This window comes from Rhyacophila brunnea, unplaced genomic scaffold, assembly GCF_057557595.1.
Source record: "Rhyacophila brunnea isolate RB1 unplaced genomic scaffold, BYU_Rbru_1.0 scaffold_4, whole genome shotgun sequence".
Classification (NCBI taxonomy): Eukaryota; Metazoa; Arthropoda; class Insecta; order Trichoptera; family Rhyacophilidae; genus Rhyacophila; species Rhyacophila brunnea.
This window is the reverse complement of record NW_028233068.1, coordinates 47837467-47857066: the sequence shown is the minus strand read 5'-3', so window position 1 is coordinate 47857066 and position 19600 is coordinate 47837467. Positions and strand designations below refer to the sequence as shown.

The 19600-nt window shown below is 33.5% G+C and overlaps 1 protein-coding gene across 7 annotated transcripts in view; it reads left to right on the top strand.

Annotated features, from left to right (window-relative positions):
• Nucleotides 1–19600, top strand: part of CRMP (Collapsin Response Mediator Protein) — a 131148-nt gene that overhangs the window by 94775 nt on the left and 16773 nt on the right. For 4 of the 7 annotated variants that reach the window (XM_085953746.1, XM_085953747.1, XM_085953745.1 and 1 more), the window contains exons 3-10: nucleotides 6914–7098; nucleotides 8813–8889; nucleotides 9558–9758; nucleotides 10976–11122; nucleotides 11434–11563; nucleotides 15501–15609; nucleotides 17311–17459; nucleotides 18989–19176. In XM_085953746.1, the coding sequence (XP_085809872.1) occupies nucleotides 6914–7098; nucleotides 8813–8889; nucleotides 9558–9758; nucleotides 10976–11122; nucleotides 11434–11563; nucleotides 15501–15609; nucleotides 17311–17459; nucleotides 18989–19176 (1186 nt within the window). The remainder of the gene's footprint in view (nucleotides 1–6913; nucleotides 7099–8812; nucleotides 8890–9557; nucleotides 9759–10975; nucleotides 11123–11433; nucleotides 11564–15500; nucleotides 15610–17310; nucleotides 17460–18988; nucleotides 19177–19600) is intronic. The other 3 variants (XM_085953749.1, XM_085953751.1, XM_085953748.1) reach the window with 1 other exon arrangement.

The following is a 19600-nucleotide window of genomic DNA, read 5'->3' as shown; positions in this document are numbered from 1 at the left end:
AGTATTTGTAATGGCGCCCAATAGAATACATGTGATTATCTAACTTCTGAGAGAAGATAATAACTACAATTAATTTTAATTAGCATTGGCTAATCCATATTATATCATTAACAATATCAGGGGTGGATTTAACCATTCGGGTGCCCTACACGCAGCACCGATTGCCTCGATTCAAAGAAAAATATTTCAATAAATATTAACCACGTGCCTAAAAATAGCGCGGAAACCTGCATTTCTTATGACGTATTTAATTCCTTAAATACGCGCAAGCGATATCTTTGATGTACTAAATATTGTGTAAAACAGTAGAACCTCGATATAACGGACTTCGGATATAACGGACAAAATATCCGACCAAATGTGAAAATTGTTAAAAACATCAAGTGTCATCGCTTGTAAACAGTGTTCTGCGCATGATAATCTAATAACATTTATTGACTATTCGTCAGATAACGAAATCCAACTACAATTATTATATTACACGCATTTTCGTAATTTGTAGAGAACTGGTTATAAAAAAACAGCAATTTTTTTCACAATGATTTCAAAAGTGCAAACAAAACTTGATTCTTTTTTCAAAGTAGGATTACCGAAAGCCAGCGCATCAACATCGAACATTAACGTCACTCCACAACAAGTGTGTCTGGATATAATATAAATAGGATTTTCTTTGTATTGTTGTTATATAACGGACTATTGGCTTTAACGGACACCCCCTCACCCGCATTAGTCCGTTATATCGAGGTTCTACTTTACTTTCATTTTTCTTCACCTCTATAGTAAAATGTTCCACAATTTAGTTTTAACTGTTTCCACAATAAATCTGTACCTATTTCCTTTTAAAAATGATTCCGAAGCCTTTAGTATTAGTGAGTACTTACCTATCTTTTTACATGTTGCATTTTGTCTTTTGAATCGTATCTATGAACTCGAAATCTTCAAAGGAATCTTTAATGTTTCGACAATAATGGTTATGACAGAAGATGATAATTCTGCATCTATTAATGGATGACGATTTTTTTACTGCAACAGTTGCATAATACAGTACGAATTGTATTGTTAATTTAGAGGGTATTTGTTGTCGTGGTATCCTAATCCTGCGCTCACTCGAAGTACCGGTAAATCCGCCCATGCGCATCTATTCTATATACAATACTGCTATCGGCAGCTATCGAGGGCAGTTTTTCATATTTTCGTATCGAAGTATTATAATTTTTACATTAAGTTAGATGTAATTGGTACAATAAGTGCTATGTTTTAACAGCACCTCTTTTGGCTGTGCTAAATTTTAGAACGAGATAGACAATTTTGACTGTTTAGACGGCTAACTTATTGTAACAAATTATAATACCTCATTACAGACATATGATAATCTACCCTCGATAACCGCCGATAGCGGTCGATAGCAGTCTTGTGTATAGAATAGATGCGCTGGTGGGCTGTAAATATTAGTCTTTTGGACCCCTTAGGAAACATAATAACACCACCCTATCTGTATCAAGTTCCCTTCTCCCAGTTTAGGTATTCCACCCTTAATTTTCCATTCCGCTCCACTAAGCTTCTTGGGTAGTTGGGTGTCTTCCATCATCGAAACTGCATGACCTGCCCATCACAGTCTTTGCGAATCTACAAATGGTTTGTTGTTCAGCTAGACTCTCCAACTCATGCCCTATCCTATAAACCCTATTTTATAGTATAGGTAGAAAAGCTTTACTTTATCATCTTCCTCCTTAGTCATACACCATGTACCATGTTTCAATACCATATAGATAAAAGTAAAATAAATAACACTAACAAATATAAAGTATTATTAATCGTAAAGTTTGAGTATTTCAGTTGGCAGTAATTAATTCATCGCGATAAATATGTAATTATATTGTATCCACAATTTGCATGACACGTATTTTCAAGTTAATTTTGCAAAACCACGTATCTTATAATAACTGTCTAACTCAAAGGAATTCACTGAAGATTGCCATACGTATGATTACAGTTATACTATTTTAGCTAGTATTTTAGTTAGACTGTAATATACCTACCTACCTACTATTTGATTCTATTATTCCTTAAAAATGTATTAATGATTCATTATACAATAGTCGAAATAAATTAATAAATAAAAATATATTAATTGTTCTGAACAGTACTCTGTTCGCGATTGTTTTGTTTTGATCGTTTTGATCGTTTCAGCGTACGGGTGTTTTCCTTATTTTTCGTTTACGCTTTCCGTTGCCGTTGTCTTTCCAAGCATTCACCTCCTCAGAGTCACATGCCCAAAAAAACTGAATAGTTTGTCTCATACAGGTGGTTAAAAATCTGTTTTTTATCCGTAGATCTACAAGCACTTAAACCACATCTCAAAAGCATCCGAGAGAAAGCAAGAAGATACACTGTTTGTATGTGACATGTTTTCGATTGGACGAGATAGAGTAATACTTAAACAATTAACCAATAATAATTAATGATTTTTTTAAAGTTATTTATGAAGAACAAATCATCAATTCTAGATCATCGAGTCCGAAATTAATTTACGTCATATTTTTAAAATGCCGGCTTACATAATATTATCGTCACCTCAATACTACAACTAGATAACTCTGATTTGGTCATTGTTGGGAAAATGAAATTTAAGCTTTACTTGAAAAACATAAATCTAAAATAAAAATGGAAAATTGTGCTTGTCTAATTGGGAACAATTAAATAATGTTCAATTATATGAAAAATACCGCAAGGTAGACCTAGAAGCCGCTGGATCAATGAAATGATAAAGTTCTGCGGAAGTACGTGGCAACGCAATTCACAGGACCGAGAGAAGTGGAAGCAAGCAGCTTGAAGAGGCCTTCATCCAGCATTGGATAGATTCAGGCTGATGATGATGATATGAAAAAATATTGCAGATATATTATTTTATTTATTTAATGCAGTTCCCATTAACTTCTGACTTACCTAGTTTTATCATTTTGTAGAGAAGGAAACGTAGAATAATTTTCAATACCTATCTCAAAAACTGTGAAAATCAAGTTATTGAGTTGTAGTATTGATGTGACGACATTATTATAAAATGTATAATTTAATATTATGTTTCCTTTGCACTGACGATATCATGCTGGGTTTGAGTTACGTGCCATTGCAGTTTCACTAACGATAGCGATATATCGTTATTTAAATGCTCGGCTCGCGTTAATTCCGCGGCGGTGCCCACCCGTCAAACCGCGGCTCGCGTGATCGCTGCCTTTCAATCTAAATATACCTACACACGTACCTGAATTATCGCAATATTATAGAAACTGCTTTACAGCTTATTAACTTTGCTTTATAAACCAGCTGCTTTCAACTGATTATAAATCCTAAGTCTACCCTAGTGTGAATTGCTAAAAATCAGCGAACACAGCAGTAAAAGCATCCATAGGACAATAGCTTTCTTTAATGGTTTTGAAACAAAGATTTTGTTTATTCTACATTTTTAGAATTATCGATGTTGACAGCTATTTCGAGCTATACACCCATTCTTGGATGACAAACGCATTGATAACAATCTAGATTATAATAGTTTTGAAACTAAGTTATTGTCGTTACTACAATATTAAAAAAACGACCAGTGTTGGTTGTTTTAATTTGGAAGAGGGGCGTTCATTATATTATCAACATCAACAGGATAACGGTAAAAAAATTAAAACAAATATATTTTTAATATAACACTCTACACTTACGGGCTATCCTCAGAAACTGTTTCCAAAACTCGTGGGTGAGTCAAAAACAAGGGTGATTTCAGCTTCTCTAACACTGGACATATCTAATGTTCGCTGATTATTTTCCAAAATATAACTGACATCGACATGACATATTTTTGGCTGTTCAATAAACATTTAGTCATCTGTCTGCGAAAATTAAACCTTCAATTATCTTACACATTTCTTCGTATATTGCTTCGAAGCACCAGTACGAGAGTCAACTGAAATGGAATCCGTATTATACTGCTTACTCCAAAATTTGGCTTTATAATTTGATGGAGCAAACCCCATAAACTGCCACTATGCGTTCGTGGATGTCTTTCGGCTTATTCCCTTCATGGTAAGACATTTCGTCGCTAAACGGTATTCAAAATGGATCAATTTCCTTGTAGAGTTGTAGACCCACACAAGAACCCGCATGCATGTTGTTACTTTGAATGCCAGAATCGTACTGACTCAAAACTGTGCATGTATCATTTTATCAAGATATTATGTCATAACATGGACAAACTTTTTTATAGCGCCTATTGTTTTATTGCATACGAATAGATAATATTACTATAATAATGAACGCCCTACGTATGCCTCGTTTGTTTTATTTTATTTTTCTTGGCCATAGGGGATTAGTGTGGCACACGTAACTTGTAACGTTATTGCCAATGGCATATACCACACGTGGGCAAACGCGACTCTTCGTCGGGTTAAGTGCGGCTCCCAATATCTCTTGATAAAAATATAGGTATTTTCTTTCCCCATTATACTTGTATTTTCGCGAGTTTTCCTTTCTAAATGTGACTGTGGTGTGGCTCTTTATATATATGAAAATCCAGAATGTGGCTCTCGTTGACCTCATGTAAGCCCATCCTTAGCCATATACTATAGATTATACAGAATACTTCGACATTTTTTGTTTGGTTTTGATTTTATTTTTTGCAATTGGCGCTTTATTTATTCAAGATACCATTTTGTTTTGTAACCATAAACGATAATAAATACTGCAGATTAAAGTCAACTAAATATAATCTTATGTGATCTTTATTATTTCTCCACCCATTGCTTTCGATCCCCTGTAGTTTAGTTAAACTTCATAAAGCCAGGCACCTTTGCTCGGCTCCACCTGCGATTTTAAAAATAAATTACCGCATCATGCAATGTTCTGTGCCTACACATGGGAAATCGCACACCTGTTTAAAGGAAAATTTTACCTCTATACTTTCCGCTGTGTTTGGTTTTTGTCTGATATTAAATATTACACAATCATCGTAATATATTTAGAGATAAATTTGATGAACATCCTTCACACGTGTAAACTTGCAATCGTATTTCTGGGCCACGGATGTTGAAGCTAAAAACATAGTTTACTACAAACAAATTTCGAAGAGAACTCGAGGTTTCTCTCTTCAATTATTGGCTTGACTTAATTCATAGTTTAACCTAATAAAATAAACTATTCCTTTTATGCAACGAATAGTTCACAAGATTTGAGAATGTAACATTCTTTATATTGAATAGAATAATATACATAATTTGAAAACACCTCAGATATGTATGTCCGACAAGATTTGAACCAGTGACTACTAGATTATTGTCAATCTTTTCAAAGTACTTACTGTTTAATCGTTGCATATTTATAAAATTGCGCTACAGGGGAAAATATCAGTTGAAACTTAATTTTATCCTGCGGGAAGGAAACTGCAGCTTTTGTCCACTTTCACAACCAATAAATAAATGCGGCCGCCCTGTAGACATGCTTGTCATTAATTAATATTAAAATTATAAGTTCGACAAAAATATGAAACATATAGATATTATTATACTACATGCTACACTAAGTCTTGTACATATCATGTTGCCTCTTCTTGCTACATTTCATCATTATCGGCACCGCAAACTAAACCCAATGTCCGTCTTGGCGGCATCTAAGGAACGTAGCCACTTACCTCCATCTGCCGCAGGTTCTCTCTACTGCCTTAGCCTCGGGAATACTGTGTCTCTTTCTACATACACATACTCCAACCACCGCAGTGTTTCTTCCGACCTTCCTTTTCTCTTCCGGTCTGTTAAAGAGAACTATATTTGGTAGTTAAGTGTCTTCCATCCTTGAGACACGGTCTGCCCACTTTCACGTGTGATATGGTGGATGGTCATCTTACAAAGCGTACAGTTCATGTTTGTACCTTCCTCGCATACGGGTCCGTAGACCTTCTTTTAAAGATGCCCAGCATTCCAACCCATAGGTCAATATTTGCTAAAAACGTTTTTGTAGTCTTGATATGAAGTGTCCCTGTAAACAGTGTAAACTATAGTAATATGGTTTGTTTTATATTATATTTTTATTCTATTATCTTCGTGGTCGATATCATGCGTGGTCCGGGATCTCAGATATCGGTACTTGCCACATTTTGTTTCCACAAATTTTGTCTGCCTTTCCTTGCAAGGCTTACTGGATTAATTTATTGTTTATTTGTGTAAATTCATATCTCTCCTGAATAATTGTAATTCTAATATAAAACTGTAACTCTAATAAATAATTGTAACTAGAGTTGAGTTTCGGGAATTACCGAGAAATTTTCGAGATTTTCTATCCCGAATCTCGAGATTGAGATTTTCTCGGGAAATACCCAACTCTAATTGTAACGTTATTTTTGTAATATTCTCAAGTATCTGTAGTCTGTACTTCTATATTTATTTTCTTTGTTTTCCTTACTTCACTAAATTGGACAGTACGTTAGTTTCCCTTTTTATCTTTGTGCCATGTTAGTTAGATTACTCCTACATCACTGAAATATTTATCTCTCTTTATTGTCGTCGTTTCCATTGCAAAATTGTATATCTGCAAAATCTCAAGTTTTCGGGGGAGAATAAAAACAGTGTTTAAAAAATGTATGGCACTTGAATCAATTCAAAAAATGTTTTCATAATTTCAACGAAAATGCAACTTTTGTAAATTGTGTTATTTTGCATGTGTGTAAAGTCGATTTTGCGGTTTTAATTACACAAAAATGTCAAAAACGCATATTTTGCAAATATACAATTTTGTAATGGAAACGACGTTGTGCTTTCGGTTTGCTTTCCAAAACTACCTACATACATCATATTATATTGTAAGTGATATTAAATTTATTTTACCATTAATACAGTTGAGTGACATTTCTAAATGTTCGCTATTATTTTGTCCTCAGGGAGATTGGCAGAAACCTGATCATCCCAGGCGGCACCCGCACCATCGATGCATCGGGCAAGCTGGTGCTCCCTGGAGGCATCGACCCCCACACTCACTTCGAGCTGGAGATGATGGGGGCCAAGACCATCGACAACTTCTACAGTGGTACGAAAGCGGCCGTCGCAGGAGGAACCACCACCATAAGTAAGATTCTAATTATTATCAAAATAATTTCATACCTCGCCGAATAATATTGTTAATAAATAATATTGCGTCAATTAATGATACAGCTCGAAATCGCTTTTCTATTCATTGTATAGTCAAATTCTAATGGATTTAAGTTTTGTACTATTCCATTTGAGTCGTTTTTTGCGACCCGGGTTTCGCCTTTCAGCATCTTTAGGCACTGTGTACACTCACCAAAAGGCAAATAAACACTGACGACGAATACTATTAACTCTAACTTATACAACAAATCAATACAATAAAGTAGGTAAAAACTCCATTACCTACCTATCAAGGCAAGGGTCACAATAAAAAAAATATAACAAACAAATTATGCATAAGTACCTAGTTTAAAGTGGTTGAAAAAAACGCCCTATATAATACACTCGATAATTTGTATAATAAATCATTTAAGCCACAGGTTCTCAAACTTATTTCGACCACCGCCCACTTGGAGATTTAAAAAAAAATCTAGTTTCCCCCATATTTTTTAACTTACTTTTCTACATTACCATCTGTTGCGTATCTTAAAAACAGTTATTGCAAATATAATTTTTAAACATGTATTATTATATAATATGGATAGGATAGATAGGGTGTGACCTTAGACTATAGATAGCCCCGATTTGATGGCGATACTTTTGGAAACTGGCTTGTAGCTAGTAGACCTTTTATCTTACTCTAGCGCGTGTCGCAGAGATTGTAAGGGTGCCGAATACTTTCTCACTCGCACTCATGCATCGTTTTTGTTCAGGCCTTGGGTGTGACCCATGTCCTATTTCTGAGATCAAAGAATGTTTCAATGAGAGCAAATAAAACTCATACTTAATCATATAATATATGATTATAGAAGTATTTTTATTAACATTAAAAGGATACCCAAGGTACAGTTGAGAGATTCGCTTCTGCAGTCAAAATTCTTGGTTGCCATTCTTGAATTTAATTTTTAATTCTCCCTTTCTCTTTTAATTCTCGTCGCTCCTCTAGATTTCCTTAAAGCCCCCTAATTTTGTTTGAGGGGGCGTTATCGCCCACTTTGAGAAAGACTGGACTCTAACCTAATAATAGATCATTAGTAATTAATTATAAACCAAAAATACTACACTCAAGAGGTGTAAAATCGTCCATTCTGGGAACAATGGCAACGCATTGGGAATTAATGGAGTTAACCATTAAGATATATTATCTGGTCGCAAAAAACGACCCAAATGGAATATATTACAAAACTTAAATCCATTAGAATTTAAATTCAAATTCCATCAAGTACCTTCGGTCTATAGTATTGATATTGTGTAGTTGTTTATATTAAAATTTTTAAAAAAAATCAAATGTGCATTTGCTACATTAATAATTATCTATTAATTATTACTGTATTGTGGATTCATCATAAATTTCTTAACAATGGGATGTTACATTTAACTTTATTACACTTGGTTGCATTGCATTAATTGAATAAAACGGTTAGCGTGGGAAAATTTTCGTCATTATTATTTTACGTTTTGTTTGCAAAAAAACACAACTTTCTATTGTTTATTATTACATTTAATTTTGCAAAACTCTTTAAGCTCATAAATAAACCATCTTCTCTTCGCTAATTAATGATTGTTGTTATTTTTCGTAGAAAATATGCCATTGTTCGCTATCAACGCAAATATAATCTTTTTTCAGCAAACGTGTGATTTTTATTTTCTAGTCGACTTCGTGCTACCTCAGAAAGGAGAGTCACTTTTGGAAGCATACAACAGGTGGCGAGGTTTAGCTGATGAAAAGGTAATAAAACACATTATTACAGGTGTCCGGAAACTTGTACGTAGAGTCCGTATTCTTTATGCTGGCGTGCGGTTCCCCCCCCCCCCCCGCTTCATCATCTTATCACTGCGTTCGCTCTCGTTCCCGCCCATTGAAAACTTGCAATAATGATTTGAGTTGCCCCATCTCCACCCGCCATGTATATGCAGCCTCGGTTTGTCCACGGCCGCCTTCCATGACGCTATAAACGTGTCAGAATGAAAAGATTTTAGTGCCACACTTCCTTATCCTGAAGCGATGCTGCATAGGACTGATGTAGTAGTGGCGGGTGGAGATGGGGAAACTCAAGTCATTGACACAGGTCTTGCGTGTCATAGAATGCAGAAAGGAGGTCTTCATGAAGAATAAATTTCATTTTTTTGTTACTGGGGGGGGTCCAACCAGAAACCCTCCTCCCCCACCTTTGTGTGCACACCTGCATTAATATAATTCTTAAGTAATTAGGGTGAAGTGCAGTTCTACTGTAATACAAATATTAACTTTTTTAATTAGATTTTTTTTTCATTTGAATTTGTATTTTAAATTGTGATAGAGGGGTGATTTTGGATTTCAACAAGGATGGTCGTGTCTCTAGGGGCGGACCTGATTGTCATTTTTTTCTATGACACAAAAATATAAAATAATTCCAGGTATGCTGCGACTATGGTCTTCACGTAGGCGTGACTTGGTGGTCAGAATCTGTCAAGAAAGAGATGGCCACACTTTGCGACGAAGAGCATGGTGTGAATTCCTTCAAGATGTTTATGGCTTACAAAGACGCCTGGATGCTCGATGATTATGATCTCTACTCTGCCTTTGAAACGTGCTCTGAACTCGGAGCCATCCCCCAGGTAATTAATTCGTTTAAAATTTGCCGATAACTTTATTATAAGTTTTCCTTAAACTTACTGAATATTTGAGATGCTGAGGATTAAACGAATCCCAATATGATTAAATTGACTTCAAAGTTGAATATGCGATTGTAAATTCTACATTAAATCCTTTTCAACATTCTGTAAATGAGTCACCTAGTCATAACTCACATTCTCCAAAAATCAAATTTTTAGTAAATCACAAATAGTTAAGAGCACTATTTTTCGTAAAATTTTACAAATTAGTAATGAAATATAAATAAAATTACATATATTATATCAGTGGTCGAAATGGACAGGAGTGCACCGAAGCGCACCGAAACACCGTTTCGGTTCGTAAAATGGATAAAATTATCGCACATTACAGCGTGATATGAGCTGAAACTTTACTCCCATAAAATAAAATATTTTGCCCAATTTGAATTTATCGTCGGTGTTTTGTAAAAAGGGCGAATCAACCATTTTGGCGAAATCGAGATTTTAATGAAAATACAATATGTACCCCACTAGCTTTGTTGTGTAAAAACGGCGAATTTTTATCTCCACAGGAAAGTACTAAAAACGATAATCGACTAAAATTAAATTAATTAAAATTACGAAATAAAAAGCAAATGTGACATATTAGGCCTTTTAAAATATTATATAATAATACCCATTATAATGACAGTATTCTTTCTAAGCTTTATTATAAACTTATTAGATATTTATAATCATCTACAGGTAAAAAACAAATAAATGTCAAAAGTTAAAAATCCTCCTCCTGTAAAGTAGCATTTTGGTTAATTCGCCCTTTTTACAAAACACCGACGTTATAAATGCACCCGTCAATACATACGTGGTTGCAGCAGCCATGACCTATTTTGGGTGAAAACTGTTTCCTCATGTCAGGCTCACCAGGCACCAATAGCGAGGGCTGTGCAGCTGGTCAGTGCTCTCCCTAGAGATGTAGACATTTTTGCGCAATGCATTATGTATTTTGTTTTAATAGTTTAATTTATATTTTTCTTGAATTATTGTTTTTTTTTATTTTATTTCTTTTGCTATAAAATTATTTTTTGGTTTGTTTGTTTCTCTACTAATTTGATTCACCTGTACTTTTTATTCTAAATGTCATGTTGTGAACGTCTTGAGTTAATAATTTGTTATGTGCACAATGTCTTTTTTTTAAATAAATAAATTACATATTTTTGTTTTAGGTTCACGCAGAGAATGGTCACATAGTTGCAAAGAACAGTGAAAAATTGGCTGCAAAAGGAGTGACGGGACCAGAGGGGCACGAGCTTTCAAGGAATGAGGAGGTGGAGGCAGAAGCTGTCAATAGAGCTTGCGTCATTGCTAACCAGGTGACAAAATTGATTTCTTAAACTATCCATCCATATTATGGTAAAATATAAGTAAAATTATTGCAATGTTTAATAGAATGACAATGTATTTTATGCCAACACCACTCAGTGTAGTTAAAAATGAAAATTATTTTTTTGGGGTTGTTCTTGGGTCTTTGTCTCATGGTACCATCATCTAGAGAAGATTTGTGATTGCAGTTCATATTATTGTCTTAAATATATTGACTTCAATTCCATACAATACAAAACAATTTCATCTATCACTAACTAATAAATATTTTTAATAATTCTGTTATTGATTAATATTTCAGGCTCAAACTCCTTTGTATATTGTCCACATGATGTCTAAGTCTGCCGTGAAAGCGCTAATGGACGCCAGACGCCGCGGCCAAGTAAAGCCTGTCTTCGGAGAGACCCTCGCAGCTACCATTGGAACAGACGGTAATGAAGGAACACTCATTGGGGTGCTCTGTTACTTTATCGTGGGCTTTTTCATCCTTTATCGTAATAAATTCATTTGATTGAATACATAAGTGTGTAAACACATTTATTATACATTCAAAAAATCTTCACAACAAATTAGATACTTGCATAAAAACATTTAAGATTTAAAAATGACACATTTTAAAATTTCTATAAGCATTGAAATATTATATTTTGATACGATAAAGATTTTGTACATAACCTGCTAATCCTGTATTTATTTTTTCATTGTGTTGTCCATCAGTTGGTTTTATAAAACTGCATGAACTGAACTGTGTGATTCTTGGTTTGATTTGGAACTAAATATAATATTAAATTAAACCAATAATTCTATTTGATTTTTTTAGGCAATTAATAATAAAATAATGGTTGTCATACAGTTTTGGGAACATTATACAGTCGAACTTGGTTATTACGAGGAAGATGGGACCGACTGAATTTGCTTGTTATAAGCATTACTCGTTATATCGTTATATAACATTTTACGCGCCACGTTCTATACAAGCATGGCATTCATAAACTACAAAAGAAGTTGTTTATTGTAATGAACGCTGGTAGGTACCTACCGACTTCACAAAGCTTGGATTTTTTACATGGATTTTCAACCATATGCGTGTATACTTTATCAATGTTGTCGGTGAAAACACCAATTAGGTACCTACTTAGACACTTAATTAGTGTCATAAACGAAATCCGATCCCGGCGGCATCCTGCACGGTCGGATTTTATTGCTTAGGGTCAAAAATGTTGTTTTTAAAGGATCGACACATTAACAGTTTTAAGAAAAAATTTTACGATATTTTTGCTCGGTATTTCCGATAAGTAGCTCGTTATAAAAGTGAATAAATGTATGGAGAAAATCATAAACTAAAATGTCAACGAATGTTTCCTCATTACATCCGAGATCTCGCTATTTCCGTGATCGTAATAACCGAGTTTGACTGTATAAACATTATTTTCTTATTTAAATTTCTATAAAGATAGTTGTTAGAAGAAACCATGGTTGATGATACCAGATCAGGTGAAGGGATTCACAGTTGAAAAATAATAACATTAATTTTACATAAAATTTTCACCGTAGCAGCCGTGAAATCAGGAAATCTCATAATTAAAATTAATAATTCAATTACTTCAATGAAATACCTAATAAGTTTAACTACTTATTACATATTTAAACCATAAATATAATAGAAAGCTATATTCACTGACAAATTGATGTGCAGGCACACTGGAGCTTTTCATTCCAACAATCAAATATCTACATATTATATTAATAGTACTTGAGTTGGTACCACATCATCGTGTGATTGATGTGAGTTCAAATCCCAATTGGTCCAATTTTAAAAGATTTAAAAACTCATTTAGATATGTTACTGTAGTTCAAACTTTATTACATTCTTTAATATTCAATACAAAATAATTTAATTAAAATCAGATACAAATTCACTTAAAGATTTTATTTGTGTATTTCAAGTTTAAAATAAACTATATTATTTATAATATCAAAATATATTACTGTATACTTTCATTTTAATTTCTGAAGTAGTAATTAATATGTATTATTTATTAAAAAAAATCTTTGTTACTAAGTGGTTTTTGAGAATCTATATGATTTTCAAATCAGTTCAACCGCAAAATGGTCAATTAATTGCACCTGGATAATCTTGAGTTTACTGTATGTAAGTCATTTATTTTATCATAGGATCTGGTTACATCAACATATTTATTGGGTAGATCATCGTAATTGCCTACTGACAGAATGAGGATGTTCATCTGCTTAGGGTTTAACCGTGTTTATTCTGTCAACACCTACTACTGTGGTTGGAACTGCAAAATTGTAACTTTTCAGTGGAGCCATTTTAATGTTGGGATTACCACAACGTTATATTATGCTGAGTTCCGATAACAACACTTAACATCTTCTAAATAAAATATATTTTTTTACTTTTGGTTTTATAAAAATGTGTTAAATTAATAAAAGGCAATTAAGTCAAAATACCCAAAAACGCAATTCTGACCTTGTACATAGGAGGTGTCGCTGTATTTATTTGGATGTTCAAAATATTTTCAACATGTCGGGTCTTTTTCGCAATACTTCTAATAAATGTCTAAAATATTAAGACACCTGTTAATTCTTACCTTTGGTTTAATTCGTAGACCTATAAACCATTGTGAATATTGGAGCTGACATGATGAAAATTGAAATTTAACATAATATAATCCCATATTGACTTTGAAATGAATATAACCTATCTGTATTTATTTATCTCTCTATTTGTCTATTGTAAACTTAGCTTACTTTGAGCACAACATAATATATATTCATACATATATATACAAAAAATTAATTTCAATCCAGTTGTCGGTGATGGTAGACTATACTGTATAGTGCATTTGCGTCATGTAACTCATCTTGAAAAGCGTTGTGAATGTCAGTTACAATAGGGTTGCAAGAAGAAGAAAAAATTATCATGAAACCAAAATACGGTCAATAGTATTGTAAGTGACATACAATACTTTTCTCTGATGTTGGATCAATACACGCAGTTACAATGTTATGTTTTTTTAAATACTCCAAGATTGAGTCAACTACAGATACAATACTTTGCTGGATGACACTATATTACACTAGAAAAATAGTGTAACTTTAAAAATGACACTTACAATACTTTTCCAAAGGACCATCGATATATTATATTTATCATTATATTTATCTCCAAATGCCCACAATGACTGAGCGGCTTATAATGTCGTGGGTTTCAAATTCGAATACAGGGTCTGGCAAATACAAAATTTCCGATTGGAGTCAGACTATGGACATAATATTTTGAGCAAGTGGCCAACATCCATTTCTCGTAAAAACAAAAATCTGTTTATACAAACCTCCACTCTGTGGAGGCACATAAGATCCTATTAGGATCAGACATGGTCAAAAGAAAAAAAAATTCATCCCCATTCGCCTAAGAAGCCACCCATAGGCGGTAACTGCATGTGATTTTGTACCGTATGGCATACTAAACTTATGATTTTTGTTCATGGATATATTATATAACCATGTAAGGACATGGTATAGAAATGAATATCAGTCACGGGAATATAATTTATGAAAATATATTTCCATGAACAAAAAACATAATTTTAAAAATAGCGGATGTCTATAACTAGGGCATTAATAGATATATGCAGTTAATGTGTGTATTCATTTCTCTGTCTTATAATATATATAATAGGTAATATCATAATATGGCATGAAATATGAATGCTATATTATAATTGAATGTAGGTACTTGTGATTGTGAAGCATAAGCAGATTGTATTTTTATACAAAATCATGATACAAAATGTAAAATCATTCTTTTTTATATTCCATATCATAAATCAAAAAAACCTTCATATTTCACACCATAATAAGATTTATTGAATCACTTTTAGTGAGTTTTAATCTATTGTGTTCATCTATTAATATGTAATATGCCATTTATATGCTTATATATACCATTCTCATCTCTACAATCAGTGCCAGTAAGTATTAAATTTTCATTCATATTTTGAGAGGAAAGATTCATTTTATCTCATTTATAAATAAATATTCTTTAATTTAATCTTGTCTGTTGGGTATCGGGTTCAGGTGTCATTATGGGAACTGTTGACAAAGTATTAAATTACAATATTATAACATTGGAAAAATCTACCATCAGCATGTCAATTGTTAATGTTTGTGAGTGTTTTGCTTGTTTGGGGTTTTTATTCATTATTAATCATAATTCAATTAATTAACAATGATAATATCACAATTTGTGCCGATGTTAATCTTGCTTTTGTGGTTGTCATTGTATTTTGTTTGTTAGGCAGGCATTGAATAAAGAGTTTGGTATTAAAAGGTATATAATTGAAGGTTCCCAATGTAAACATGCTTGCTTTCGTCACGCTGCCGGACACATCATGTCTCCGCCTCTCCGATCTGATCCTGAAACTCCTGCAGCTATTATCGAGGCCCTTGGCAGGTATAATATTCCTATATTATTTACTCCATGTTTAATGCATATTAAAATAACATTTTTATGCTAGCTATATTATATTGATTTGTATACATATCCAAGAAAATGGTGGGTCAACAATTAACATCTGTATACTGATAACTTACTATATTTACCAACATAACAATACATCGGTAAGGCACGTAAAACAACCGATATAGGTTCTATCATGTTCAGAATGTAATACATCCAATTTGATTTTTCACATCTTACGCGGCATGTCCGGAAACTTGTACATATGCAGTTCGCCGTATCACATTTCACCATGAAATGAAGTATTTGAAATATATGGCCGTATATTAAAGATCGTCCAACCTCTTTGGGCCGTATAGTACTGACATAAAATTCATGTCTAAATAAAACACGATTCTTGTCGGTTTACACTTTACAGGAAACCAGCAGCAAATAAACTTTGAAAATAGCCAATATACTGGATTATTTGTTAGGTTAGGTTAGGTTTTCATTCTTGAATTATTCATGAATTTTACCAAAATCAGCTATGAAAATTGAATTAATGTTCATATTGAATATAATAAAATTGGGGACCGTATAGTATACGGTCATCTCTTTCTGTTAAGAAATCTCACGGCGAACTGTGCCAAATGTTTTATGTACAATTTACATGTAACCCTTACGCGGGTTACTAAAAAAAGCTTTGCTTGAATTCGCACACATCTTGCTTTAAAAAAGAAAAATGTTGATATATAGTTTCTCCAGCGAGGAGATCCTTCTATACCAACAATGTGGTAGTGAAATACAACATAATCACGTGACAACATCGCACATTCTATTCTGAGAGTGATATAACAATTTACCCGAGGTCTCCCCTTTTAGTTTTCTAAATTAATATTTATAACTGTTGTAAAATCGTATTTATAGTGTTTTTGTTTGAACGTAAAATCTGTATTTGTGTTGACCATGTGGAAACTACTGTGCCTTACGTTGAAGTCTCGCTTCGTGGATCTCTGCCTAGTAGATGGTAATCCTAAGTCAAAAGGTTGCACTATTTATACTCACCTCCTGTTCTTGGACTATCTTATTCTTGGATATGCTGTTGAATTGAACATAGTTAAGCAATTGATTGAAGACTAAGTGACGCTTTCGTGAACTGAAATAAAAATCAACTTTTTCGATAGTATAACTTTTAAATAAGCAGGTGTTATTCATATTAAGGGTACTCAGCTAAATGGCGACGGTTATGGCGAAAATGTATTATCTATGCGATCAGATTATTTATAATTTACATTGTGATCTTAAATTACAATTCTTTTTGACAGGGTAGTTAGTGAAAAGACAAACCAATAAAATTCTTTATTCTAATTTGTCTCCTCCAATTTGCGTCAGCCTATAGAGTCATGGGTCCCAGGTTCGAATCCTGGGTCTGGCAAGTATACATATTGTTTTTCAATTTATGTATGAGTCAGAGAATGGACCTAATAAGTTGAGAAAGTGGCTGTCCATTTCTCGTAAAAACAAAATCTGTTTTTTGCCATCCTCCACTCTGTGGTGGCCCATATGATCTTATTAGGATCAGACATGGTTGGGGTGAACTTTGCAAAAAAAAGAGTCAATATTATAATCAAATAGAAACATTTATCTTAATATAATTATAATATCAACTTTGTGTCTTGTAATTATCTCAAATATTTATCTTGAATTCCACTTCAGAGATGATCTTCAGCTGACAGGCAGCGACCATTGCACATTTACAGAGCAGGACAAGAACTTAGGGGAAGGAGACTTCCGGAAGATTCCCAATGGAGTCAACGGCGTGGAGGACCGCATGTCTCTCGTCTGGGAGAAAGGAGTGCACGCAGGTAGACATGATTGATTCCTCTTCCTTGTCAGCTATATTACCTGTCATAACTAATGGACATTACCAACACTATAAATAACTTAAATTTACTAGAGGACAGAGCTAGATTTTAATTACCTTGATCAGTTAACAACCCACCTTGGAAAAGGGGAACTTAAAGATCAAAATTCTTTATAAATACAGTGGAACACCGATCTACCGTTCTCGCATAAATCGTTTTCCCGCACGGATCGTTCATTTTTTAAAGTCTTGCCAAACACCCATAAGAACAATGTTAAATAATCCCGCATTAACTGTTCCCCGATTTATCGTTTTCCCTGATCTATCATATAAATATCATGTTCCCGTCACAAATATTATCCCGATTGACCGTTTTTGTTGAATATTTTTCATTTCGCTTTCATAGAATTGTTTATGATCCGTACAGATGATAGGCTTGCCTCGCATCTTGTATCACGAATTTTTATAAGTCTCAACTAAAATGCCATCCATTAAGAAAACTAGAACTCTAGCTAAATAGCTAAAAATAATTTAAGACATCGAAAAAAATCCCGGAGAAAATTTCCCGCATTTATCGTTTTTTCTTTAGGGTTCCTTGAAAACCGTAGATTCGGGGTTTCACTGTACTCGAAATAAGGCTTGAATCATCACAATCCAGCACTGTGCTTTATCGACAAAGCCAGTGTTGCAAACAGTAATCGTACTGAAATTTTCTAACAATATGCTGGAGTGTTATTTTTTTATATCATATTCTTTTTATATGGACAGCCATCTTTTGTGTGTTCTTTATTTATTTTATAAAAAATATACTTTAAATGTAGATTTAATTAGTAGGTATAATTACATATATGCTTAAGGGGGGACATGCTCGTCGAATTTATGGCTACGGCCGTATGTTGTAGCTTAACCACTGGGGAATGACAAAAGAAATGGCGTATTTCAAAAAAACACTACCTTATTATTAGGTCAATAATTATTATAAAGCAATCATTATTCATAAGATGTTTATCACACTTAATGGTCAAAAACATAGCTTATAATAAGTATCTTTAGAATTATCTTCAAATGTGTTAATCTTGCCGATTTTTTGAATAATAAAATGCCTAATTCTTGTCAAATTTGGGATCACAGAGATTATCAAAATAATTTTTTATCGTGAATATTTTACAAAAATTATCTCGTAATAAATTATACTAATGGTTTTATAAATGCGTTTAAAAATTAATAAATCTAAAAAATCTTAACACCACTGCACAGTTATGTACTGAAATATGACTATATTCTAAAACATTAGAGCGAGAGGTTTAAAAGAATACTATTTTATGTAACAAAAATACTTCATGCAGTCATCAAATGTTTAAAATAACTATAAAGGATAATAAGGCTTCAAAATTATATAAATAGATCATCTACAACGTTTAAGGAGTGTCCAGGATCATGGTTTGAAAATACAATAAAAACTCAATTTTGACCTTCGACGAGCATGTCCCCCCTTAATCAACTATGCGTTTATTTTGTGTAATTTGCCAGGTGTGATGGATCCATGCCGTTTTGTGGCGGTGACAAGCGCAAATGCCGCAAAGATCTTCAACTTGTACCCGCAGAAGGGAAAGATCGCATGCGGTAGTGACGCAGACCTTTTGGTGTGGGATCCCAATGCGACACGAACCATCTCCGCCGCCACCCACCACCAGGCTGTTGACTTTAATATCTTTGAGGTATATATTATTATCACTTAATGGAGAAGAATTTTGGTAGAAAGTCAAGAATATGCGTTTAAGAAATATTTTGAACATTTTCTCAATAATTAGGTTTGCATTTCTAATTACATACCGTATTTCCTCCATTATAAGACCCCATCGATCATAAAATACACTCTTATTTTTACAAGTATACCAAAAATAAAAACAATAATATAACAGATAAAATCATACAATCACAATATATGAATATTCCCTTCACTTATGACAAATTTACGTCCTGCAGCTCTGTTCCCATGCTCTTCTGCTTCTGCATACACAATAACTTTTATTTTCAATGCAGCGTCATAATACAGTCTTCTTGCCGACATTTTAAACGGTAATTAGGGACATTTTTATTCAATCTCTGACGTGTTAGGGCAGTGGCTACTTACTGTACCTC